Source organism: Caenorhabditis remanei, chromosome III, assembly GCF_010183535.1.
Source record: "Caenorhabditis remanei strain PX506 chromosome III, whole genome shotgun sequence".
Lineage (NCBI taxonomy): Eukaryota > Metazoa > Nematoda > Chromadorea > Rhabditida > Rhabditidae > Caenorhabditis > Caenorhabditis remanei.
In genome coordinates, this window is record NC_071330.1 from 11,036,564 (window position 1) to 11,060,954 (window position 24,391).

The window sequence follows — 24,391 nt, forward strand, 5'->3', positions numbered from 1 at the left end:
ATCTCAAATTTTATGCGAATAAAAACCGTATTTGTGTGAATTAAACGGGGTCGGTGGTGGATGGGGGAATGTTTGAAACTGTGTTGGGGAGGGAGAACTAGGTGGCAAATACACATTGAGGGGAGTAAAGATGGTAAACAGCTAAAACGAAATACTTTAAAAATGTGGTGGTGGTGGAGGTGGTAAATGACAAAACAATCATTAAAAAGTAGACGAGCGGGGAGGAGATACAACTTGAATATTGTTGGAAAAATAAAATAGAATAAAATGTATTTTTAAAATGGAACATTTGGACAACATGGACTAGGATACGATCGATTGAGATATCATTCTGTGAAACACGGAAGAAGTCGATTTCCTTCCCGTTTGAGTTGACTGTGAAAATCCATATCGGAGTGTTTCCTCTCGACCTTGATGACAAGAATTCCCTGCAATCTACGGAGCGTGAATACCTTTTACAATTTATTTAAATTGAAACCATTACTTGATCGTTTACAGAAAATCCAGTTTAGTATTTCACAGAAAACCTACATCCTTAGTATCAACAACTTCTCCTTGAATCTTGATTTCTTTTTCGTTGATACCATCAGTCACAAAAATTGGTTTACCGAGACCGAGTTCGCGAGGTTCAATTTTAACCTTATTTCCCTGCTCGTCGAAGCCTGTTTCAAGTTTCACAAATCGCTCTCGGTTATCTGAAAAAGGCATGTGATTACGATTTCATTCAAAAGCGAACTTACCGTATCCTTTGTCATTCGTTACATATGCAAAGCACAACTGTTTGTGTTTTTTGGAGATTTCTTGAAGATTTTTCCAGCTCGCGCTCATGTCTTGAAAACGTCGTGGGAAAGAATTCACCGTGAGGTGTTGGAAGGCTTCTGGTGTTTGAGTAACTACTGGAGACAGCGTTTCCAATGCTTTTTCTTCTTTCTCGACGGTTTTATGCTCAGGAGCAACAAGAGTTTTCTTTCGTATCAAGTCATTCGTCAATTCATATTGTTCACCTTGCTTCTGGTAACCCCACTTTTTCACGAATCCCGGGTTCCGAGGCTGATTTTTGCCGAGTTGTTGTCGTTTCTTCTCATTCCGTGCCAAAAAGGTATTTGGAAACACTAAAAACTTCAAATCCTCGCCAATCGGACAACCTTTCGCCACTGTTTCCCCTCTTGGAAGATTTACGCTGCGAGCATTCAGAAGTCTGTAGCTGGAAAATGTTACTTTTTCACTTAAACAAGCGGGAAAATCTTACTCTGGATCATCAGAAACTTCTTCAATGCTATCCAACTCGACATAGTAGAATGCCTTTGAGACTTGAAAGGCACCAGCTCCGGTCACGAGAGCGTCGAAATTTTTAATTTGAAAATTAATCTGAAAGAAGCAAGTTATATTAACATCAACATCTAGTAAACGTTTACAGTAGAAGAAGAGCAGTCTGAAGAGGAAGAGGGCATGACTCGAGTAGCGAAAACGAAGTTTGCTTTCTGTTCAAGTTGACCTTCAAGTTCCCAACATTTTCCAAGAATAACCTTGGTGTCTGAAGCAAAATAGCTTTGAATTTTGAAAATCTGGTAATACACACCATATGGAATGTTTTGGAAAACTTCGCTCTTAATTGAAAACTCGGCGAATTTTCCTTTCGGATCATTCCAAAAACGCCGAAACCGTATATCAGACTTAGCATTTGCCAACTCAACACGGAACTTCTCGCTTAGTGCTTTTGATCCTGTTAGATTTCGAAGACGTTCTTCATAATCATCAGCAATCTGGATTCTGAGACAATCCGTTTTACTGAAATAGAACTCCGGATTGTGTTTGGGTATTCCTTTTAGTGTCAGAATCATCTGAAACTATAATTATTGACTGTCAACACCATAATGACCTACTCCTTTTGTCATAACTCTACTAACAACAGCTAACACCGAGGATCTCTCGTTATGCGTTGATTGTATTGTAACATGGTGTCCCAAGAGGAGTTTGAAGTGAGTCAACTTTTTGGCTGATGTAACCTCTAGACGAATGTAGCAATAATTCTGCTCCTCAGAATTCCACGTTTTTACGCAGACGTCCAATATGGTAAGGTCACCGACCTGAAATTTGATATATTTTTTTATTCAAAGAATATAATACCGAACCTTTTCGCAAAGTTCATCAAGGTTTTGTTCAAGTGGATAACCAGGAAGAACATAATTCTCACTGGCGAGACTGGCGAGGTCATCGTCGTCCAAATCATAAATATTTAGATAAAAAGTCGTATCTTTGGTTAGAGAAATATTCACGTCATCGCGAACGAATCCAGTTACACCAAGCGTTACCTGAAAGCAGAAAACTAATTTCGGATGTAGTGAGTACTTCTTGTTGATTACCGTTCTCAGCTTTTTTTCATCAACTGATTTGCTTAGCACATCCACTAACACATCACCCATTGTATCAATATCATCACTTAATCTCAACGATGTTCGCTCTTTTATATGTTCTAACAATTCCTGTTTACTCGGATCAACACACGTCATCACCAACTCTGTTTTGTACACATTCCTCCACTTTCCACCTTCTTTTCTTCGTGTTCGTGAACGATCCATGTTGATCAACTTCCAGCCATTTATTGATTGAAATAGCCCTGCTTGATCCATATCGTCCGTCGTTTCGTTTTTCAATTCTTCTAGTGTTGGCTCGGAATCAGCGGAGGTGTTTGGTTCAGTGGTATAGAGTGAGTTGGCAGGAGTAGACAATGAATACATCCAGATGTCAGTGTCTTCCCATATCGGGAAAGCTGAGTCCGAAGAGACTGTTACCTGAAAAACACAAATGAAAGCTTGTAAACAAATGGCTGACTAATCGGAAAATCGAACAAATAATTGTTTTTGTCGTCTAACGGCCCTATGAAATACACTATTACGAAAGTCGTTGTTTTTTTTTGTACATGCGATTGATTCGAAATTTACAGAGACACAGAGAAGTGCTCTGTGCAGTCACTAGTGACTCATTTGCAACTTTACAACTGTAAACTTAAACTACGTCGAACAATTTCTGCGAAGAGGATAGCGATTTCCCAAGTTTTAAAGCTATAGATTTTTGAATATTCAGCAGCTTTTAAACCAAAAATATGTAAACCTTTATATTCTTCTCCTGATACTCCACATCTTCAACGATTCCCCGACAATGCTCTTGACTATGCAATGATTGCGAATGAGAAAGAATGACTTCTTGTTTCTGTATATACTGTTCTATTTGTAACGCATCCTCTTCTTCTACTTCATTTTTTGAGTTTATTCGAACAATATTTTCGGATTTCACTGATGGGTTCTTGACGAATGGAATACGGCACAACACTTCCGCCCACAATATACCAGATGATGTGGTTTCTCCGTTGAATGACGAGTCGTTGCTATTCATTTTCTGCATGAATTAATATAAAACACGGAGTTTCAAATTTATTTTTACTTCTAACTTATCAATTTGCGCATTCTCACAAAGTTCAGTTGTTTCACTGTTCATGAAGAGTTTGAGCAAGCAGCTGAATGAAATTTGATGAAACCGACTATCAAACAAAAAAAAATAGAAAAACAAGTTCGGCAACAATTACCCGAAAAGGAAAATTGAAAAGAAAAAGATAACTTTGATTTATAAGAAACAAACACGCTTATTCGGTTGGTTCAACTGATAGAATTTACAAAAAGAAAGAAAAAAGTTTAATAATCTCTACATTTATCGGTCAACTTCTCCGAAAACGATATCCATGGTTCCGATTACTGCAACAATATCGGCGATGAGTGACATGTAACAAACGTCTTGAATAGCAGCTAAATGAGCAAATCCTGGTGCGCGGATGAAACAACTGAAAATGTGATGCATCAAATCAAACCTCCCTTGTCTTACATTTTCTTTTTATCATCGAGAATCATATTTTTCACATGTACAGTGACAATGTGTCAACATATCATCAATTTTGTTTTATACTCCAAACAAGAAGGGCCTATTCTTATGTTGTCATGTCATCTGAGTCACTCACCGATACGGTTTTCCTGTTCCATCAGCCACCAAATACACTCCAAACTCTCCTTTCGGTGCTTCAATTGGAACATATGTGGCACCGGGCGGCACTTGGAAACCCTCGGTGAAGAATTTAAAGTGATGAATAAGCGACTCCATGTTCTCCTTCATTTCTCCACGTTTTGGTGGAACCACTTTGTGATCGTCGACTTTGATTTCTCCAGTGGGCATCTTGTTAAGGCATTGGTGAACAATATTCAAGGATTGTCGCATTTCTTCCACACGGCACAGATAACTGAAATAAAAACAATTGAAAATTTGAGGGATATAGCGATTTAATACCGATCATAACAATCTCCTTTTGTGCCAATAGGAACATCAAACTCCATATCAGCGTAGGCATCGTACGGCTCCGTTTTTCGAACATCCTGTTTGATTCCACTTCCACGAACCATAACACCACTGAATCCCCAGTTGAGAGCATCAGCAGCAGATACCAAGCCTAAATAAAAGTAGGAGTGAACTAGGCTTAACAGAAAGGGTAGGGGATTAAAACCAGATTAAAGCTATCTCCATTTGATAATGACTAATCTCGGTTTGAAGAGTCGTCACAATTTATATATGACTCACCGATGTCAATTGTTCTAGCTTTCCAGATGCGATTCTCGGTGAGCATGTCTTCCAATTCATCGATTCGTGCAGGGAACTGAAAGTTGTTTTCAATGTTTGTCAATACTTGTGGTTTACCTTCACAGCCCAATCATAGATGTCATCCATTAATCCGATTGGAAGATCCCAGGCTACTCCTCCTGGGCGAACGTAGTTAGCGTGCATTCTGGCACCGGAAACTCGTTCCGAGAACTCAAAGAGCTTCTCACGCTCTTCGAACATCCAGAAAAACGGCGTCATCGCTCCAATATCGAGAGCGTGAGTTGTGATACCCATAATGTGATTTTGAATTCGAGTCAGCTCGCCAAAGAGAGCTGCAAAATTTAAAGCTCCATAAATTACAATCATATTTTAACTCTCACTTCGAATGTATTTGGCCCTGGGTGGAATGTCGATTCCGAGTAATTTTTCAATCGCCAATGCGAAAGCTTGCTCGTTGCACATCATCGAAACGTAATCAAGACGATCGAAATAAGGAAGAGCCTGTAACAAGCGATTTTCAGATAGCCTAGAAATGGGTTTATTTCCTTTACCTGTGTGTATGTCTTGTGCTCGATAAGTTTTTCGGTGGCACGATGAAGAAGTCCGATGTGAGGAATAGCTTTTAGGATTACTTCTCCTTCAAGTTTCAGTACAAGTCGGAGAACTCCGTGAGCAGCCGGATGTTGAGGACCGAAATTGAGGATCATGTTTTCTAAACTTTTCTCTCTGAAAAAAGAGAATAAACAACAGCAAAAAAAGCAAAAACAAAAACCTTTTCTTCCCCTCATAATTGTCGCTGAGCACCGGATCGGTGTATGCAAGTTTTTCCAACTTGTCTAGTCCAATTTTCTCGTCGAAATCGGACACTCTCTCTGACATCCAAAGTTTCCCGAGCGTTCCACCGGTCTGAAAACGAAAAAATTCTAAACGGCTGCCAAGCGTTTTTGGTTCACCTTGAACTGTCTTTCGAATTTCGCATCCGGATACCAAATTGTGTGGGAATCTCGTTTGGAAAGAGCCGGCCTGCTACATGCTACTGCTCGAAGAGGATTCAATGAGCGGGACAGCATCCTTGAAAAATGAATGTGTAACTATTTGAATACTTGCAAAACCGAGAAAAGTTTGAGAAAAATACGTGCGAACAGATTCGATCGTTTAAATGTTAAACACCGTAATAAGAATCGGCGTTTCGAGACCAAGGGCAAGAAATCAGTCGATGCGTCTTGAAACTACGGTAAGCGCATCGCACAATTTTTCATTGAGGACCATTCATTCAAAATTCGTCTTCAAACATCGTTCAACACTTTGGTCTCTTGTTTTTAATTTGAGTCCTATTCTCGCTTCTAAATAACGACTTCTATATGTTCACAGATGTTTCAAAGTGTCGATGCTTCTTCTATGCATCTATTATTTTCATATTCTCAGAACCCAGAGATCATTTTCTTTTCACCCACTATTGTAGACGCCGGAGCCCATAAACACATGCATGCTCGTCCCCCACAACAACTACGCAGTTTCTTCCAACGTCCTTCACTCTTTTCTTTCCCCCTTCTCGCGCCCACCAACACCCAAAACATTTTGAAATCCGCGGGCACGCGCCTGTTTGCATTTGAGTGCGCGCAACAGCCGACGACAGTGGGGTCGCACACTTCTCTCTGCAGCCGACAGCCGGGTCGCATGCGACCCGGCTGTCGAATGTGCGACTCGCCCCGCCTCTTCGCTCTCTCCGCACACTCGCCTTCTCTTCCATTGCCATACGTCCCACAATCCCTCACTCTTTCGACTCTTCGAAACTGTTATCTTTCGGCTCACCTCCTCCACTTCCAATATCTTTTCTCTGGTCTCTTGTTAATGCTGCTGGTGATATGCGCTCTCAATCATTTTGTTGTGTACTTTTATCGAAACAGTAGCTAATTGTTGACATGCAAACGTTCGTTACACAGTTTCGAAAATTTGACTCGACTCCATCATAGGTGTTTCCTACTTATCTTTCCACGTCGAAACTTTTCATGTTGCGCAAGTACATTGCTGCTAAACACGCAGAGATCAGCTCTTAAGTGTTCCGAGCGTTGTTAATTATGTTTTCATTGCTCCGAAGAGCCATATCCGTACACGTTTGCTTTACTGTGATTTCAATCGTTTCTCGGCGGTTGTAGAAACTAGGGCATCCTCCTCGTAAAGTGTTGAGTAATTGCATCGCCTTTCATATGTTACTCTTATCTCTTCTTTGTGACCTTCGCAGCGTTATTACATTTGTTTTCTATGTTTTGTTCAGTGATTATAGTTGTATCTTTTTCAGCCAAATCCGTCAAAAATGGTTGACCGCAAGGCCGTAATCAAGAACGCTGACATGTCCGACGACATGCAACAAGACGCCATCGACTGCGCCACCCAAGCCCTTGAGAAGTGAGTTATGTGCTCATTTGTGAAGTCAGCGATCGCGTTTTAAACGCTTGAATAATTCGATTGCCATGGACAACACTTGGTCGCTTAGAGAAAAGTGTAAAGAAATGTCGTTGAGCTGTGAGAAGGAACGGCTCATCGGCCCAGTGTCTCGATTTAAACTAAAGTGGACGGCAGCCGGGGTGTTTTGAGTCTACGGGAGGAGGCGAGCCGCCAGCTGATCGCACGAAATGATCTCTTTGCAAATACAAAAAACATTTATTTTCAGGTATAACATCGAGAAAGATATTGCTGCTTACATCAAGAAGGAGTTCGACAAGAAGTACAACCCAACCTGGCATTGCATTGTCGGAAGAAACTTCGGAAGCTACGTGACCCACGAGACGAAGCACTTCATTTACTTCTATCTCGGACAAGTCGCCATCCTCCTCTTCAAGTCCGGATAAATTCTTCTTACCTGTAATACTCCCATTCAATGATCTTTATTTTGTGACTTGATCCAACGTGTACCTAACAGCTAGGTGGCGTGAGGTTCTCAATGTGCACTTCTGTTAAATCCCTCCAAATCCATTTTTCATCGCATTCTATTTATTTAGCTCAAAACTGTTTTTCTTTTTCTTAAACATTGAATTCTCCCAATCGTCCAACTTTTTCTTATATTGTCCTGGGGAAAACTCATCATATACTTTTACTTTCGTCCCAGAAGTGTTTTTCACACAAGTTAAAAAATAAAAGGATAGCTTTAAAGTCTATTGTTTAAAGTCTTTCGTTAAAATGTCGAAACAGAGAGTATTTGAGCACAAGTGATGTCTGGGAGAATAATCAATTGTAAATTCAAGATGTCTGGAAGCGACGTAGATCAAGTAGATGAACGTGTAGCTCAAATGATGCTGCCAGCTGCGATCGTTACTCGATTGATGAAGGAAGACAATATTTCTGGATCAAAAGAAGCCCGTGAATTGATCACTCGTGCTGCAGCAGTTTTCCTCATCAATTTATCTGATGTAGCAGTTCAAGCAGCTCGTGAACAGAAACACAAAACGATCTCAGCTGATCACGTTATCAAAGGACTTCGAGAACTTGAAAATACGAATATTTATAATCATGTAAGACTTCATTTCGAAGTTTTCAATTACCTGTTTTCACCTGAATGTTCCACTTTGTTCACAGTTTATTTCGCCAATTATACAGTCGTTTTCAGTGCAAACTTGTCAATGACAATTGGAAAATTCTTCGTCAGCAGAAGGCTCTTGCACGCAAACAAGCTGAATCAGAGCATACACAGGCTGAATTGGACGACGATATCATCGAAGAAACTGTTGAGGACACCCCGTTTGATGACTCAATGAACTGAGAAGCTCAAACATGCTCGATTTCTTTCTTCATCAATATGATCACTTCCTGTAACATCTCATTTTGACTACGTGTTCATTTTTTTACCGTTTCATTCCCTTCACCCAACTTCTCACTTTGAATAAAAACTTTGAATGTATTTATTACAAGTTAAAGCAATAATTAAAAGAGTCCCGAAAATGTTCCCATAAAAAAGTGAATTAGCATGATAGCAATTATAGCAAAGAACGAAAACTGGATAGTGGCTCGAAGCTTAGCAAATCCATCATCTGGTGGAGTGAGATTCGCTGCTGGAGCTGCAGATCGTTTCCACATCACTTCCCATGATTCGAACTTTGTCTCTCTTGTACTCTGTTTCAGTCGATTCAATTCTTTGCAGTTGTCAGGGAATCCACGAGACAGCTCCACGATTTGATGGCTCAGTTGTTCCGAATTTTCGAATAGATATCCATTTTTATTCTCCTCTACTAACTCATCAATACATTTGAATTTCAAAGCCAACGCCGGAATTTTAGCTCCAAACATATCGACAACTTTCATCGGAAGATCTAATCCAGATGTACTTGTGTGGAGAGAGATTCCCAAATCAGCCGATGCTAGAATTTTCGGATAATCATTAGCTTCTAACCAAGGTGTCAACACAGTCACGTTCTTCAGACATTTTCCTCGAATGTCCTCCAAATATTTTGATTTAAGTGGTCCTTTTCCAGTAATTATCATCAAAACTTTTGGAAGATTCTGATTCTTCGATGCGACACTATCATACTCAACAAGAGAATCTAATAGAATTTCGAATCGTTCATCTGGAGTCCATGAAGTAGAAGAAAGAAATACGATCGGCCGATTTGGAAGAAGAGAGACTGATCCATCAGGGGATATACTAGTTAAAATAGTCTCACTTTCTTCGTTTCCCTTCAAAACCGTTCCATCTTCTGCTTCAGATAGTTGAAGGTACAACTCGTGGATTTCATTGATTGTAGTCGGTCTAAAAATGTTTGAATGGGATCATTTCTTTTCGTTTCAAGAGAATGGCAATCAAGATCTCTTTCTCAAAAAAATCGCTCACTTGAACTTCCAAGTGGGCGGTCTGTCATAAAATGTGCTTGCTCTAACTCCCCATCGTTCCATCAAGTCTCGACGCATTGCATCGGTGACGCAAAGGTTGTAGTCGGACAATTTTCCACAGAGACCTTCGAGAAACGAGACACATCGAACGATTCTGAAGAGAATGAAAGTTATTTTAAATTTGAATAGCGAAGAAAACGATTACTCACTGAGCCTTTTTTGACTTCTTCTCCTTTCCAAATACTTGTTCTTCTTTCAATCCATATTTGTTTTGTAGAATGGAATACATATAATTGTGCCAATCAATTGTGAATTTAGAACATTTGATCAGTGAAAACTGCAAAGAAACTGAGTAAAAATCCGAATCTTTAACATTATTAGTACCAGATAACACACTATCATAGTTGGTAGAGCTGGTGGATTCTGCATTAAAATGACACGTAGATTGAAAGAACTGGTTCTGTAAATATATCTCTTTGGATTCAGTCGAGCTAATAAATAACGTACTTGAATGCAAGCGCGAAGAATAAAGTGAGAAAATTCCAGATTAACTTTAACGGCAATTGAATAAATGCTGGCAGATTTTCCATGAAATCAGGAGGTGGTGGAATGCCAACAATGCTGTAAAATGCCTTGATATATACCTAAAAGAGTGACTGAAATCACTTGATTCTGGGATGATTTGTGATTTGATCGCCAGGGATAGAATCGTAAAATCCAATAATTTTCACATCAAATCCTTCATCTGCGAGCATTTTTGCGTGATTACACATCCGAGGACTTCTTCCGATATCACCGAGAACCACAACTGCCGCTTCACTTCTTTCAGTTTCCGGATCCGTTTCATCTTCTTTTGACATGGTTTCTATACATGAACGTTTAATGTCGTCGAGTTCCACTCGAAATATGGATTCTGGTGGAAACCTCTTTTTTACAGGAAAATGTTTTAAATCTATTCCACTTTATTAGAAATTGTTGAAACATTTCTCTCATCAAAGAAAACTTAAAGCTCTCAGAATTCGGAGATGATTGGAACACAACAACTCATTTTGATTTCAAGGCAACATCATTGATGAAATGATTGGGAAATGGAAAGAGATACAAGAATATTTTTCCAGTGAAGAAGACATCAGATCATATTTAAGGGCAAATATATAAATAGGGACAGGGGAAACACAGGGAGAACCCAAAAAATATAGAGGTAGCAAGGGAGAAAGGAGAATAAAAATGAACAAGTAAATGATAATCAAAGAAATTGATAGCGGTGATAGATGAATTATCATGTAATAGACATTATTGGATACAACTCTGAATTCACGAATCATTGATGGTCTTGAGGCGATTGACTAGAATTTTCAGCTCACTGATTGCATCTTTTGCTGAGATCTTCGGTTTCCGTCTGAACATTCTTAGCATAGATGAGAATAAGATATGGATAACTGCTTACCCTTCTTCCGAATGACGGTGATGATGATTATGTCTCTTTTTGCCGTTTGACATTTCTCTATTCAGTTCAGAAAGAGTAACTGGTGGCGGTGTTACAGAAGTTGGGAAAGGTGGCGAGTTAACAACATCAATTGGAGAGTGTGAGTCATTCACGACGTCAATCGGGAAATCATCATCAAGAGAACGTCTAGTGGGAACATATGAGTTTGGAATCCATGATGTCTGAAAAGAACTTTTTCTATAAATAACATATTTTTTCACATACTCTCATTGGAGTCTGAACAGTCGGGGAATAAGCGTCGATTGAAGAATGGCGAGAAGAGTTGAAATCAGGAATGAAGCTTTGGCGACGTTCAGAAGAAATCGAAGAATGACGTGAAGAAGAAGCAGATGGTTCATCCGCAATCATCTTGTCTTGTCTCGACATTGGTGGCATGTAGACACCTTTTTTCATGGCGATCGCAGTAGGATCACTCAGTCGTCTTTCATTAGTTTTCGGTTGACGTCCAGTATGTTCTTGAACAGGTGACATCATCGCTGGAGAAGAAATTTTGTGCTTATGGGAGTTGGATGAAGTTGGAGATGTGATAGAAGTTGGAGTGTAAGCTTTGGGACGAGGTTCTTTTCTTTTTGAAGAAGTTGGAGTCTCCACTGTGTCGACACTAATTGACTCATCTGAAAATACAAGTTAAGCCCGATGAATCTACAAACGAGTGCTTCATACATTTCGATCGTTTCGCCGGTGGCCGCTGAATTTCAAGATCGTCATGTTGATGTTCTTCAGTATGATACTGACTGTATCTATCGTATGGAACCTCGGGGGAAGGTGTTGGCTCCACGCTCTGCTCACGACTCTCACTTCCTTCCTGACTCTCTCGCTTTGGATCCAACTTATAGAGATTTTTCTCAATGTGCAACTCGACATTCTGAAAAATTGATAATAAAATTGAATAAGTACCTACATCTACTCACATTCTTTGTCTTTCTATACGCAGACTTGAGCTGACCCGTACCGAGCTTCATCATTTCCATTCTCGGATCATAGTTGTACGGATTCGAAACGACTGGATCATTTTGAATGGGAGCCGTTGGGAGACCTCCGACATACGCTGGCTTCTCAGGCTTCTTCTTTTTTGATTTAGACATAACACCACCGTGAGCTGCTCTGAGTTCAGCTTCAAGCTGACTATCTCGCATTCTTCGTTCCATTTCTTTCTTCTTTTTCTCTTTTTCGCGTTTATCTTTCTTTGGCTCTTTAGTATTCTCATCTCTAATCTTTTCTTCTTTCTTTTCAGACTTTGGTGTCTTTTCTTTTTTCTCCTTCTTTACTTTCTTCGGAGTCTCTTCAGCTAGAACACCTTCTTCCTTTTCCTCTTTCTTCACACTGCTCGTTGACTTTCTCGAACTGGAACGTCTTGTAACTGGTGCCACATACTTCTCCTCTTTGTACTCTTCATCACCGTCATCATCTTCTTCTTCTGGCTCTTCTTCTGCATCATCCTCAACATCTTCTTTCACGGTCATCTGTTTTGTCTCTCCGTAGTCTTCATCATACTCCTCTTCAAACCCATTTGCATCTTCATGTATAACTCTTTCAGTTGGAATATATTCGAGAGGTCCTGATGATGGTTGTTGGGGAAGAATGATTCTTGGTCTTTCAGGCTCCTCTCCCTCTAGAAGTTCGTCGGGAAAGTCTTCCACTTTAAACTGCGAGTTTCTTCTCGAGACTCCGGCAGTGGTTGTTTGAGTCGGCTCAAAATCATAGCCACCTGTTTCGATAGCTGCCCGAGTCTGGAATACGAACAATTGGTTTACAGCGAGATTTAGGGCGATTAAACTTACATATCTTCGTGGCATCACTTGATTGAATTCGAATGTGGTTCCTTCCTGAAAACTAGATTATCAATGATCATTTTTGGTTCGGTTGGGAATAGCATAAGTTTTAAGATATTGACAGTGAGAAGTTTTAAGACTCAAAGAAGACATAAAATGGAAAACAAGACGTCTCGGAGGGAGAGCAAGTTAGCACAGGAAGTAATTTATTTCTTAGCCGGTATAAAAAATTCAAGAAATTTTACATAGTTTAAAATAAGAACATGATGCTGGTTACATTAAGTTAATCATTATTATTATAATATTCAAAATAGTCGAGATTAGTGAGCGCGATAGGATCATAGGATGAGAGATAGATTGAAGATCGGTCAGTGTCGGTGTACGGTGGGAGGGTAGCGTGCCTCTAGTTATGCTGAAACAGAAAAGAAACGCTATGGGAGAAAGAGATTGAGCCGGTTAGAAGTGTTCTAAAAAATTATTATGAAAAAGTGAAGATAATTTTAATTTCTCAAGTATTAGTTGTGATACTTTGAAACTGGTTTTTTAAACAAAAATACGAGCGAAAGTCTCTTACTATTACTATGCAAACACATTTTCGAAAAAAAATAATGTCACAGTTGGAGGTCGGCGAACATAAGAGAAGAGAAGTGATGGGGAGGAGAGGGAGAGACGCAGACGTTTTGACTGTCTTTTTACTTCTCACTATCGACTTTTTACCAATGGACTTACCAATTCAGCTCTTCTTTTTCTCAAAACTGTATTGAATACATTGATTAGCGACGCAGGTTGGCAGATTCCTTCTGCCACTTCCACACGTCCCTTTTTACGCATGTATGCTCCAAGAGCCTCAAGTTCATCGAGCAGAGAGGAAGAAATGGATGCGACAGCGTCATCGTTGAAATAAATTGGCGGCTCGTGACCGATGGGAAGCTTGTGATCAGGTACACACTTGTTTCGAATGAAATCATGCTTCTGAAGGGATAAGATTGATTAATGAGTATGGAGAAAGCCTAGTAACTTACGGAATTTTTGTAGAAAATTAATGAATTCGAACTAGCCAACTCGTCAATCTCAGCATCCCGTCGTGCTTCCATTTCTTCTGAAATCCAGAGGATAATTAACCGAATTAACTAAAATCTCCGAGTACCCTTAGTTTCCTGTGGCTTAGAATCGTCTTCATCATCCGCTTCTTCTTCTAAACCAGTAACTTCCGTAAATGTTGATTTACTAATCATCGGAGATCCACCATAGCCCGAATTTTCAGCGTGCATTGCAATAACTTTAACTTCTGAAACTATTTGAGCGGTGCTTTGAGCCTTTCTTTTTTTTTCTTACCGTCTTTAGTTGTAACTTCTTCTGTATTAACCATATCATTTGTAACTTCGTAAGCATAATCAGAGTACACAATTTTCTTGAGATGACCACCTGCAGTCTGCCACTTTTCTCCAACGTAATCTAGTTTAGCATCCTCGATACGAAGAGGCCTAACGTATTCACGACCTGTCCACTTCTTGACATAATCAGCCATCACGTAGAAAATGAGCTCCTCATTATATGGGAGACGGAATTTGCGAGAAATCTAGGAAAGATGTATTTGGATGAGATCTGAAGCTATTATCAACTCACGTTCAGTTTGTTTTCCACTGCGAACACGCGAATTTGTGTTTGACATGATAGTGAATGCAAAAAGTTTCCTCCGAATACCAAACTATCGTCAGGTGTATAGACAGCATGAATCCATCCGCTGGGAATAAGCATCGTGTCTCCTGGTTCAAGAATGGCAACATGGCAATGTTCAACTGTATACCCGAAGAATGAATTGTCGCTGACTGTCTTGATGAACTCCTGATACAAGAAGAAGTTGGTCTCTGTTGGAGGAATCAACCAGAATACTTTTCGCCCTTTTAGAACATGATACCAAACTGACGTTCCACTGAAGTCAATGTGAAAATCTGTGTAACAATTGGCTACACTCATCAGGCAATAATTTTGAACTTTTGGAAATGTATGATGAGGAGTGTACAACTTCTTGTCTCGCCCATTAAATGAAATCCATCGTTGGCGAAGTGCATCGGGCCAAATCTTACCAACCCAGTCGATTTCTCGGACAAGGGCTGGCGAGTCAACTAAATCTTCAAGAGGAGTGAGTGAATATTCAAGGGAGAGAACATTGTAGAGTACCTTTCTATCTTCTTTAGGTGTCCTGAAATTGAAAAAAACATAAATTTTTAATCAGTTGTAATAAACTCACTTATAGAAGTCTACAAACTCTTGAAGAGACATTTTTACTCCACCCTGATCTTCTACTTGTACTACTTCTATCACTCGATTGCCACCAACCAAATTTAAAACATCGTCGACGGTGAAGGATGAAGGCGGTAATCTAAAAACATATATGTTTTAAAAGAACTAAGTTGTACTTACTTCATTCCTATCCTTTTCGGATCACATCTGAAGTGAATTGGCTTTTCGAGGCCATTTTTCTCATAATGCTCTACTGTTAAATCTTCCGGTTCCATCTTGACCACGAATTCTGGATGTTGAAAAACAGGATCCGTCATTAGCTTCTCGAAGTCAAACTTCACATTTCTCTGGAGAGTTTTCTTGTCGAATGGAATACCTTCCTCGCCTTCTGAATCATTTTCTGGACTTGATTCCTTCTTCGTCGACTTTCTTTCTTTCCTGCCATGTGTCGTTTCTTTTGTTGTTGATTTTCGTTTTGGCGGCATCTGAATGCTAAAAATTTTCGACTGAAAAAACGGATAATTAGAGAAGTAAGACAGGAGAGTTACAATTTTAGAATTTACATGAATGGGTATTAAACTGAGAAGGAACTTCAATGAAAATTAGCCAAACACGGTAATTTTGAACTTTCTCATTAGGAAATGTTTGTCTGTTCGCCTAAGTAAGAACAGCTGTTCTTTGGAAATACAATTGAGATTTTCCACATGTTTCCGCGCGCAATACCGTACTTTTTAAAGGCGCATGTATTGTACTGTTTTCTGGCGTCTCAAGTGGATGCAAAAACAGTACTTTCTCTTTTCAAAAATGTTCTTTTTTATTCAATTTGCAATGTAAGTATTCGTTTTCTTTTCTGGTTCTACACATTCCTCTCCGAATTTCTCAATTTACTGTGAAAACTTGGGCCTTCTCTCTCAAAAATTATATTCTAGTTCTAACTGACTTGTTCCGAAAAAAATTAAGTAAGGATTCGTATTTAAACTATTCGAATATGTTTTGAAAACGTGCAAATTTGCATGTAAAACCACAATCGAAGAAGACAGTGAGGGAACGTGAAAGGCGCCAGAGGGCCCGCTGGCGTTTTCAACGGGGCGTTTGTGTATCTGCGACTCCTCACTATGGCTTCCTAGTCTGCAGTGCATTCCTGTTTGTTGTTTGATCGCATAACTAGCCTCACTATTATTTTCTCACTTTTTACTATTTCTTCCTGTTCTTTTCTTCAAAGTAGTTTTATGTTCGAGTGAAGGGCAACCTGTAGTCACCAAGGCATTAATATATGTCTTCCTCATGCACCGTATTCGATTTCTCGGCTTCGAATAAGGATAAACAGTGGTGCAAGCAGCCCACAAAAACACAGAATGCGAACAGACGGCACGTTTCTTTATATGCCTCTTCCAGAGCGTTCGCCGTGCTCATTATAAATTCCTTTGTTATTGATTAAACCAGATCAAGAGAGCAAAGCTATTTACTGTTTCCAAAATTATATTTTTAATTGTCTATTTACTTATTGTCGAAATAAAAAAAGGGATACCCGGTGTTTGCGGACTCAATGCTAATTTTTAATAATTTTGCATTGAGTCCGCAAACACCCGGGTATCACTTTTTTTATTTCGACAATAGAAAGATAATCGATTAGCCTACGGTCATAAACCAGCGCTGGTGTGACGACGCTCGTCCATGCACATTCGTGACACCTATTTGTTGTTCTCTTTCCATCTTCTCTATCATCTTCCGGCAAAACACCACGCCGGGCTCTCATATAGCCGAATGGCTGATTTCAAAGTCTAATTTTGAGTTCTCTTCATACCTTTCCAGTTCTAATGACTAGAACATTCAAACAATCTCTTAATTTTCGTATGCACAGATCAGCCTTTATCTACACATTCATATTTTGTATCAAATTGCCATCTTGACAGAATCTTTTTTGCGGACCATCTATTCATATTACTCGTGGGCGTGTCTAACTGACGCCCTCTCCTAGACACCTTCACCAAGACACCCACAACAGCAAGGCCGCCCTACGGCATTTCCCGCCAAAACCAAGAGGCTGCATACCATTTGAATGCGATGGTGTTATATGCAGCTGACGACGTCATTGTTCTCTGTGCTTTTACTCGGTAAAAGCTCACTGAAAAACATGTCAAAATGTCTGTGAAGGTTTTTTGTATCATAAAGTATAATAATTTCAATATCAGTTTATCTGATAAGTGAAAAAAAATTGATAATATTTATCACAATGATTCCTGAGACAAGAGTCCTCACCCTGTCTTTTACTTCTTCTCATTTCCGCAAAGTATGGAAGGACACTGCGTTTCGATTGGATTTGGCATCTTTTCTCATTTGAAACTTTCACTTTTTCTCAATCTGCCGCCTCCTTTGTACATCTACTTCCCACATCTACGTTTCTCTGCTTTCATTTGTTCATGTCTGTCAGGGTAGTTTGAAATGCGTTAGTTTTTCGTTGTCTTTTTCTTTTTGTCCGTTGCTATGGCTACGGTGTATTGATTATTCTTCGGCATTTAACTTAATATACTTCCGGTGCTTCAAATAATGTTTTTCAGCGGTACAGCTAAAAATGAAGGTAGCCGCCAAAAAACGGACAACGGGGAGAATACGAAAAGATCGTGCTGCTACAGCATCACCATCAAGTGATGTTGAAAACGCTGGACATTTGATTGCATCGAACCCTGGAAGGATGACACCGGCAAAAAATACGAGAAGCAGCAGGTATTTGTATTCATATAGAATTCGAGTTCAGAAGTTTCTTAATTTACAGAAAATGCACGGTCGCGAAAGATATCTCGAGTCACAAAATCACAGAGTTCTTCCAAGTGAGACGAAGTTGTCGTAAAACGAGTAAACAGATCAACGAAGAGGCAAAAAATGCTCTTCGTGATATGGTCCTGAAAGGAAGCAACGAGCGACTTCTGGAGGTTTACAAAGACGTCGTGAAAGGGCGAGGAATTCGTACAAAAATTAATTTCGATAAAGGAGATTTTGTTGTAGAATACAGAGGTAGTCATATTATGCTTACTTGATAATTCACATAAATAGTCAGTGTTCTAGGTGTGATGATGGAGTACTCAGAAGCTAAAGTCATTGAGGAACAATACTCGAACGACGAAGAAATCGGGTCATACATGTATTTCTTCGAGCATAACAACAAGAAATGGTGTATCGATGCTACAAAAGAATCACCATGGAAAGGAAGATTAATAAATCACTCTGTTTTGAGACCGAATCTCAAGACGAAGGTAAATTAATTTCTGCGGAACGTTCTTTGTAATGTATTTTTCTCCAGGTGGTTGAAATCGATGGATCTCATCATCTGATTCTTGTCGCGAACCGGCCGATCGCTCAAGGGGAGGAACTACTCTATGATTACGGAGATCGTTCTGCAGAGACGATCGCCAAGAACCCATGGCTTGTGAACACATAATTTCATAATCATCATCATTGTACAATCCACCACTCAAACCATTTCAATTTTTACCACTCACGAGTAATTCTTGATAATTCCATCGAGTTCTTCAAACATTTTTCGTGAATCACGATTTTTCTCATTGCTCCGTTTCTTTCAAAACTGCTCTCATCGAATCAAAAATGTTCAATCTCAAATATACTCCCCCTGATATCGAGTCCAGAGACAAAGCTCAGCTTTAGTTGACTGGATCTCTCGATCTCCAACTACTGTAATTTTTGTCGACTTTCTCAAAGTCTCTTGTTTTCCTATGGAAATAACTTTTCAGAAAAGTTCTGTAAATTTCTCGTTGATTCAGTCTTACCTATCCAATTTTTGTGGTGTTTACGATGTCTGTGTGCGAGTTGATAAGCAACTTCTTAATGACTGGTTCATTCCTAATAATTGTTCCCTATCGTTTCTCATTCTCTTCCATTACAAATATTATCAGCGTGCAAATCTCTGTTCTGAAATATAATTTCACAATCTGAAAACTTCGAAATACATAAATTTATTACTAGTCCCTTTTTGGTGTCTAAATTTAATAAAACACATCGAATTTTAATCATCAAACGGTAAATCCACTACGAGATATCTGGAAACATTCATTTTTCGAAGAGTAAAAACCAGACAAACTGGAATATTTTCAGTATCGAATGCATCCTATTTTGAATGTTGTCGTCGTCAGTTTTCATCACAAACGAGGATGTGAGGTAATAAAAATTGTAATCGATATTTCCAGCGAAAGTAGGTCGTAAATATAAAAAATGAATAGGCGCGGAGAAGAGAAAAATGCTGCAATGAAATTGTTGAAAAGAAAATCGAAAACAGGAGTTTTAGGACAGATGATAAGTGCTCGTTTCAGCAATATCTCAATATGCAAAACTACTGTATTTCAAAGTTCCTCTACTATAATCAAAATTGCTGTTTGTTCAAAAAAAAACTGAAACAGATATAAAATATGTAGAATTTGGCTAAAATAGCGAAATATTAGCGTCGAAATTAAAAATGGTAAACTAATTTAGGTAGAATATTCTCATCCAAAACTCGACGGAACCGGTGAAGCAGGACTCCCCGATGAATGGCATCTTTTGCCGTCTCTCGCATTGCCCGATGGAGTTCATAACTGTCAAAAAGACACTATATTTTTCCTGCTGCCATCACGGGAAGAACCTGGAAAATGTGTATTTGGAATATCGTGTTATCGACAAATTGACGCAAAAGTAAGGTTTTAACATGTATGTTCTAAATACTATGAACTGCTTCTTCTCTTTCAGGAGTTAATCAATAAATCGGACGACGTGACCCGTGCAAGTGTTCAGAAGGCAGTATGTGTTCTCTCCAGAATTCCTCTTTTCGGTCCATTGAAAGCGAAACTAGAAGTTATTACTCAGACATACTTCGAACAGAAAGACTTTTCGAAAGTGGATGTTTTAGCTCAAATGTATACAAATTTATGTGATATTTTCGATGAGAATCTGACAGGAGAGTACTTTTCGAATTTAGCTCATCATGGTAGGTTGTCTGATATTGAACCTACTTAGCTCCACCAGTTTCAGAAATTTCAATCCAAGAATTATTTATAAGATTCCGCCATCGAGCCCTTCTTCTTTTTAAATTGTTTCTTCTGGAGCGAAAGGTTCTGTTTATTGCACCGACTGGTTTACGACTTGGAGAAACTATGTTGGCTATCATTTCCATGTTTCCAAGTAATATTGAAAGATTCTTACTATCTTTTACAACATATCTGTGATTCCAGAACTGTTAGAAGAGGGTTTATTTTATTCGACAATCGGTGTCAACACCAGCGACAAAATTCGTCCAGCAAAGATATCAAAAAATGAAAATATTAAAAACGAAGAGATTGTAATAGAAGAAGACGTTGGAATACAATTGACACGTAGTGATCCACTGAAAAAGAAAGATTCTTGTGGATTCCCGTTGAGTCTTTTTACACAAGGATCATCTTTTGATCCATATCTACCGATCCAGTCAATGGACTTGATTTCGAAAACTCAAAGTTGTATTGTTGGTGCAACGAATGCATTGTTTGCAATGAAGAAAGATTTGTTTGATGTAATTGTCAAGGTAAAAATACAATAAATTCAGTAATTCTTTTTAAAATTTCAATTTTCAGATTGAAGATGACGGTTCGCTTGTTCATAATCACATCGAATTCGTCAATGATTCAGCACTAGAACGAGTGGTTTCATTGACCACAGCTGATCTTCGGTTCGCTGATTTTGTTCTGAAGAAAGTGGAAGAACAGATGAAGGCATCATCATCTGAATTCGATGGAAGTGATGAATGGATCCGATTGCAAATGAAAAATTATCTTCTGGGGCTCGTCGCCACATCACGATCCGATCTACAAGCAGCTATTCCTCATTTTGGTATTGCTTTTGTCAATGAATGGCGGAGAACGAAAAATCATAAGATTTTAGTGGCGAATAAACATGAAGACTTGACTTCTGTACCTCCAGGGTGAGAGAAATTTTAGATTTAAAGTTAAAAATGTTCTTTTTATTGTCAGGCATATGTTTTCTGAACAAATGGGTGTTTATGATGTTTATCTTCGTCTCGAGCATGCTGTAAATGGTGTTGAAGGTGCATCAAAAGTCATTGGAACTGTGAACACTGCCGGAAAGAATTTGGGATCGAGCATAGGTAAAAAATAAAATGATCTTATTTATGGGCGACTCGATTACTGTATCGAAAAGACGGAAAAACTGTTTTTCCAAATGAATCGAGGGAAAAAATCGTTCTTTTCCAGACGGGAGCAGTCCCATTAAAATTATTTGTAGGTGAAACAGGCAGTCGAGTAAAAGCAAAATTCACAAACTGGTGGAATCGAAAAGCGCCCGTTCAAGAAGGCATCGAGCAAGCAGAAGAGCCTTCTGAATGATTTATTCTCAAGATAATTAAAATTTACTTTTATGTCCATTCATTGTGAGAATTTAATGGCATTTTTCTTCTTTTTAATCACTTGTATTTAGTTTATTTTTTTATATTATCCATACAAATTTGATCTCTATTTGATCATTTCTATCCGGTTTAACAAAAGTCTAATCAGTTTCTTGTAATAAAAGATTTTGTATATTATTTCAAGCTCTTTGAAACTTTGCTTATTTCTTATTATGGGTGGAATATGTACATCCTTGTATTTAAATCTGCTGCATTTCATCGATTCTTTAGCGATTTGTGGTTTGTGGTCAATGATGTTTTGATTTGAAAGAAAAGACAAACAAGAAGTGTTTGTCTATTAGAAAAATTCATTTTTTTTTGATCGACGAATTTTTGGCTAGTTTTCTATTTAGAATACTGTAAGAATTAGCTTCATCTTGCTAATTGAACTAACCACCAATTTATACACCGAATTATAAGATGAACTCGAAGTGTCTCTTTTTTGCCCCCGATATTAGATTCTCCCGACTTTTTCAACTGGAAAGGTAGCTACTGCAGCTACAGCATGTACGAGTCTCGTCTTCGTACCAGTCAGTTTGTCCAGTTGTCCCCTGTCTAGCGTGTAGCCTCCCTCGTGGGTCACCTATCGGTGTTCGTTGTACTTTGCCCCCTCGTCTACTCCTCTTATCTCTCAATTTCTCAACACGTACACACACAAATTGCCGACGATTTTTGCTTTTTTATAAAACAACAACTTTCTAGTGATATTTTTTACATTTATTCCAGTTTTTTTTGGGTTTTTGAGTTAAAAATTAAATAATTGAGTTATTGTTTTCCTTTACTCTTCCTTATCCAACTTTGTTGTTGTTGGCTTGTTTTTCACTCTCCCCGCAATAGAATGGCCGATCGATGTGTTTTCGTTTTCCCATTGTGTCTGTCTGCAAGAAACATGTATACATTCTTTTTTACAAAAGAATAAATATATCTCCACGTTTATCTTCTTCAAATTTTACTCGAAATACGTTACGTTATTCGAAAATCAAGCATTATATTTCCAGAATGAGGATAAGCGGAGTCACGCTGTACCGCGTCTCATCCCAACTTCGAAATGTCGTCAATGGCCAATGGACAACCACTCACTACACAGTTAAAGATCGATCCAGTGATCCACGTTGGAAAGATGTTGATATGGCAAGAGAAAGTGATGTCTTTGATGTTGTTATTGTTGGAGGAGGTCCTTCCGGTTTATCCGCTGCCATTCGACTGAGACAATTGGCTGAGAAAGCTCAGAAAGGTTAGTTTTTTTAGTTGATCAAACACTCATGTTTAAATGTCTTTTTTCAGAACTTCGCGTTTGCGTTGTTGAAAAAGCGTCTGTTATTGGAGGACATACACTGTCCGGAGCTGTAATTGAGACGCGTGCTCTTGATGAGTTGATTCCAAATTGGAAAGAACTCGGAGCTCCAGTTCATCAGCAAGTCACTTCTGAATCCATCGCAATTCTGACGAAAACTGGACGTATTCCTGTTCCAGTATTTCCAGGAGTTCCACTTGCAAACCATGGAAACTATATTGTTCGTCTTGGAAAAGTTGTTCAATGGCTTGGAGAGCAGGCCGAAGCGGCTGGAGTCGAAGTTTGGCCAGAGATCGCAGCTTCTGAAGTATTATACAACGAGGATGGAAGTGTGAAAGGAATTGCTACAAATGATGTTGGAATCGGAAAGGATGGAGCACCTAAGGATGGATTTGCACGTGGAATGGAATTTCATGCAAAGTGTACAATCTTCGCAGAAGGATGTAGAGGTCATTTGAGTAAGCAGGTTCTCGATAAGTTCGATTTGAGATCTCATGCTATGACCTACGGAATCGGACTCAAGGAGCTTTGGGAAATAGATCCAGCCAAGCATAGGCCTGGATATGTTGAGCATACAATGGGTTGGCCATTGGTAAGTAGTGGTTTCAAATTCAGTTTTATTGAAATCTTAATTGAAATCAGAATGTTGATCAATACGGAGGATCCTTCCTCTACCACATCGAAGACGCTGGGCAGCCACTGGTTTCAGTTGGTTTCGTCGTTGCTCTTGACTACGCGAATCCCAATTTGAATCCGTACAAAGAATTCCAAAAATACAAAACCCACCCTTCAATTTCCAAGCAACTGGAAGGTGGAAAACGTATTGGATACGGAGCACGTGCTCTCAATGAAGGAGGATTCCAAAGTATTCCTAAATTGCACTTCCCCGGAGGATGTCTTATTGGGTGCTCAGCCGGATTCTTAAATGTTGCTAAACTGAAGGGAACACACAGCGCGATGAAAAGTGGAATGGTGGCTGCAGAGGCAATTTTCGAGGAGCTTCAACAGAAAGGAGACGATGTTCAAACGATTGATCCAGCTAATTATGATAAAAATGTCCGTGATACATATGTTGTGAAAGAACTCAAAGCAACAAGAAATATCCGTCCATCATTCAACACGTCTCTTGGATATATTGGTGGTCTCATCTATTCTGGACTATTCTATGTTTTCGGACGTGGAATTGAGCCATGGACACTCGGACATGGAAAGAAGGATAATGAAAAGTTGATTCCAGTGAAAGATGCGACAGAGATTGATTATCCAAAACCAGATGGAAAATTGACATTTGACCTTCTAACATCTGTTTCACTGACTGGAACTAATCATACTGAAGATCAACCAGCTCACTTGACATTGAAGAACGATCAGGTTCCACTTGATGTGAACTTGGCTGTCTTCGGAGGACCAGAAGCACGATTCTGTCCTGCTGGTAAGTTTTATTGTTCTTTTTTTCCATTTCAATTATCAATAATATTTCAGGAGTCTACGAGTTCGTCCCATCCGAAGCTGATGAGTCGAAGAAACGTCTTCAAATCAATGCTCAAAATTGCATCCACTGCAAAACGTGCGACATCAAAGATCCTCATCAGAACATCAACTGGGTCACACCAGAAGGAGGAGGTGGTCCAAAGTACGAGGGAATGTAAATTTCCAAAAATTTTGCCAGTTTAAATAGAATTGATCGATTT

The 24,391-nt window shown here is 39.1% G+C and overlaps 10 protein-coding genes across 10 annotated transcripts; 5 read left to right on the forward strand and 5 right to left on the reverse strand.

Annotated features, from left to right (window-relative positions):
- Positions 1-326: 326 nt before the first annotated feature.
- On the reverse strand, positions 327-3,393 carry GCK72_010697 (uncharacterized protein; the record flags this gene model as incomplete). The annotated part of the gene is made up of 10 exons (XM_053727998.1): positions 327-428; positions 532-695; positions 741-1,204; positions 1,250-1,368; positions 1,416-1,534; positions 1,580-1,841; positions 1,884-2,087; positions 2,133-2,312; positions 2,364-2,792; positions 3,112-3,393. The coding sequence occupies 10 exons, from the start codon at positions 3,391-3,393 to the stop codon at positions 327-329; spliced, it is 2,325 nt and encodes a 774-aa protein (XP_053587575.1).
- Positions 3,394-3,705: 312 nt separating this feature from the next.
- GCK72_010698 (uncharacterized protein) lies at positions 3,706-5,711 on the reverse strand (the record flags this gene model as incomplete). The annotated part of the gene is made up of 9 exons (XM_053727999.1): positions 3,706-3,835; positions 4,010-4,285; positions 4,333-4,492; positions 4,621-4,696; positions 4,744-4,973; positions 5,022-5,142; positions 5,193-5,367; positions 5,414-5,547; positions 5,595-5,711. The coding sequence occupies 9 exons, from the start codon at positions 5,709-5,711 to the stop codon at positions 3,706-3,708; spliced, it is 1,419 nt and encodes a 472-aa protein (XP_053587576.1).
- Positions 5,712-6,955: 1,244 nt separating this feature from the next.
- Positions 6,956-7,490, forward strand: GCK72_010699 (uncharacterized protein; the record flags this gene model as incomplete). Its single annotated transcript, XM_003111644.2, has 2 exons — positions 6,956-7,047; positions 7,313-7,490. The coding sequence occupies 2 exons, from the start codon at positions 6,956-6,958 to the stop codon at positions 7,488-7,490; spliced, it is 270 nt and encodes an 89-aa protein (XP_003111692.1).
- A 393-nt stretch (positions 7,491-7,883) lies between these two features.
- GCK72_010700 (uncharacterized protein) lies at positions 7,884-8,398 on the forward strand (the record flags this gene model as incomplete). Its single annotated transcript, XM_003111806.2, has 2 exons — positions 7,884-8,150; positions 8,246-8,398. 2 exons carry the CDS (start codon positions 7,884-7,886, stop codon positions 8,396-8,398), a joined length of 420 nt encoding a protein of 139 aa, XP_003111854.2.
- A 161-nt stretch (positions 8,399-8,559) lies between these two features.
- On the reverse strand, positions 8,560-10,322 carry GCK72_010701 (uncharacterized protein; the record flags this gene model as incomplete). The annotated part of the gene is made up of 6 exons (XM_003111520.2): positions 8,560-9,382; positions 9,464-9,616; positions 9,672-9,799; positions 9,847-9,922; positions 9,970-10,083; positions 10,129-10,322. 6 exons carry the CDS (start codon positions 10,320-10,322, stop codon positions 8,560-8,562), a joined length of 1,488 nt encoding a protein of 495 aa, XP_003111568.2.
- A 454-nt stretch (positions 10,323-10,776) lies between these two features.
- Positions 10,777-15,024, reverse strand: GCK72_010702 (uncharacterized protein; the record flags this gene model as incomplete). Its single annotated transcript, XM_053728000.1, has 12 exons — positions 10,777-10,861; positions 10,910-11,130; positions 11,174-11,583; positions 11,633-11,834; positions 11,881-12,699; positions 12,751-12,795; positions 13,471-13,713; positions 13,764-13,840; positions 13,889-14,029; positions 14,077-14,320; positions 14,368-14,944; positions 14,993-15,024. 12 exons carry the CDS (start codon positions 15,022-15,024, stop codon positions 10,777-10,779), a joined length of 3,096 nt encoding a protein of 1,031 aa, XP_053587577.1.
- A 137-nt stretch (positions 15,025-15,161) lies between these two features.
- GCK72_010703 (uncharacterized protein) lies at positions 15,162-15,470 on the reverse strand (the record flags this gene model as incomplete). Its single annotated transcript, XM_053728001.1, has 1 exon — positions 15,162-15,470. One exon carries the CDS (start codon positions 15,468-15,470, stop codon positions 15,162-15,164), a length of 309 nt encoding a protein of 102 aa, XP_053587578.1.
- A 2,087-nt stretch (positions 15,471-17,557) lies between these two features.
- Positions 17,558-18,421, forward strand: GCK72_010704 (uncharacterized protein; the record flags this gene model as incomplete). Its single annotated transcript, XM_003111705.2, has 4 exons — positions 17,558-17,709; positions 17,759-17,997; positions 18,049-18,236; positions 18,284-18,421. The coding sequence occupies 4 exons, from the start codon at positions 17,558-17,560 to the stop codon at positions 18,419-18,421; spliced, it is 717 nt and encodes a 238-aa protein (XP_003111753.1).
- Positions 18,422-19,098: 677 nt separating this feature from the next.
- Positions 19,099-21,347, forward strand: GCK72_010705 (uncharacterized protein; the record flags this gene model as incomplete). Its single annotated transcript, XM_003111791.2, has 8 exons — positions 19,099-19,155; positions 19,468-19,665; positions 19,720-19,957; positions 20,002-20,151; positions 20,202-20,530; positions 20,580-20,926; positions 20,976-21,109; positions 21,247-21,347. The coding sequence occupies 8 exons, from the start codon at positions 19,099-19,101 to the stop codon at positions 21,345-21,347; spliced, it is 1,554 nt and encodes a 517-aa protein (XP_003111839.2).
- A 1,058-nt stretch (positions 21,348-22,405) lies between these two features.
- On the forward strand, positions 22,406-24,349 carry GCK72_010706 (uncharacterized protein; the record flags this gene model as incomplete). Its single annotated transcript, XM_003111530.2, has 4 exons — positions 22,406-22,640; positions 22,691-23,292; positions 23,343-24,132; positions 24,183-24,349. The coding sequence occupies 4 exons, from the start codon at positions 22,406-22,408 to the stop codon at positions 24,347-24,349; spliced, it is 1,794 nt and encodes a 597-aa protein (XP_003111578.2).
- Positions 24,350-24,391: the final 42 nt, after the last annotated feature.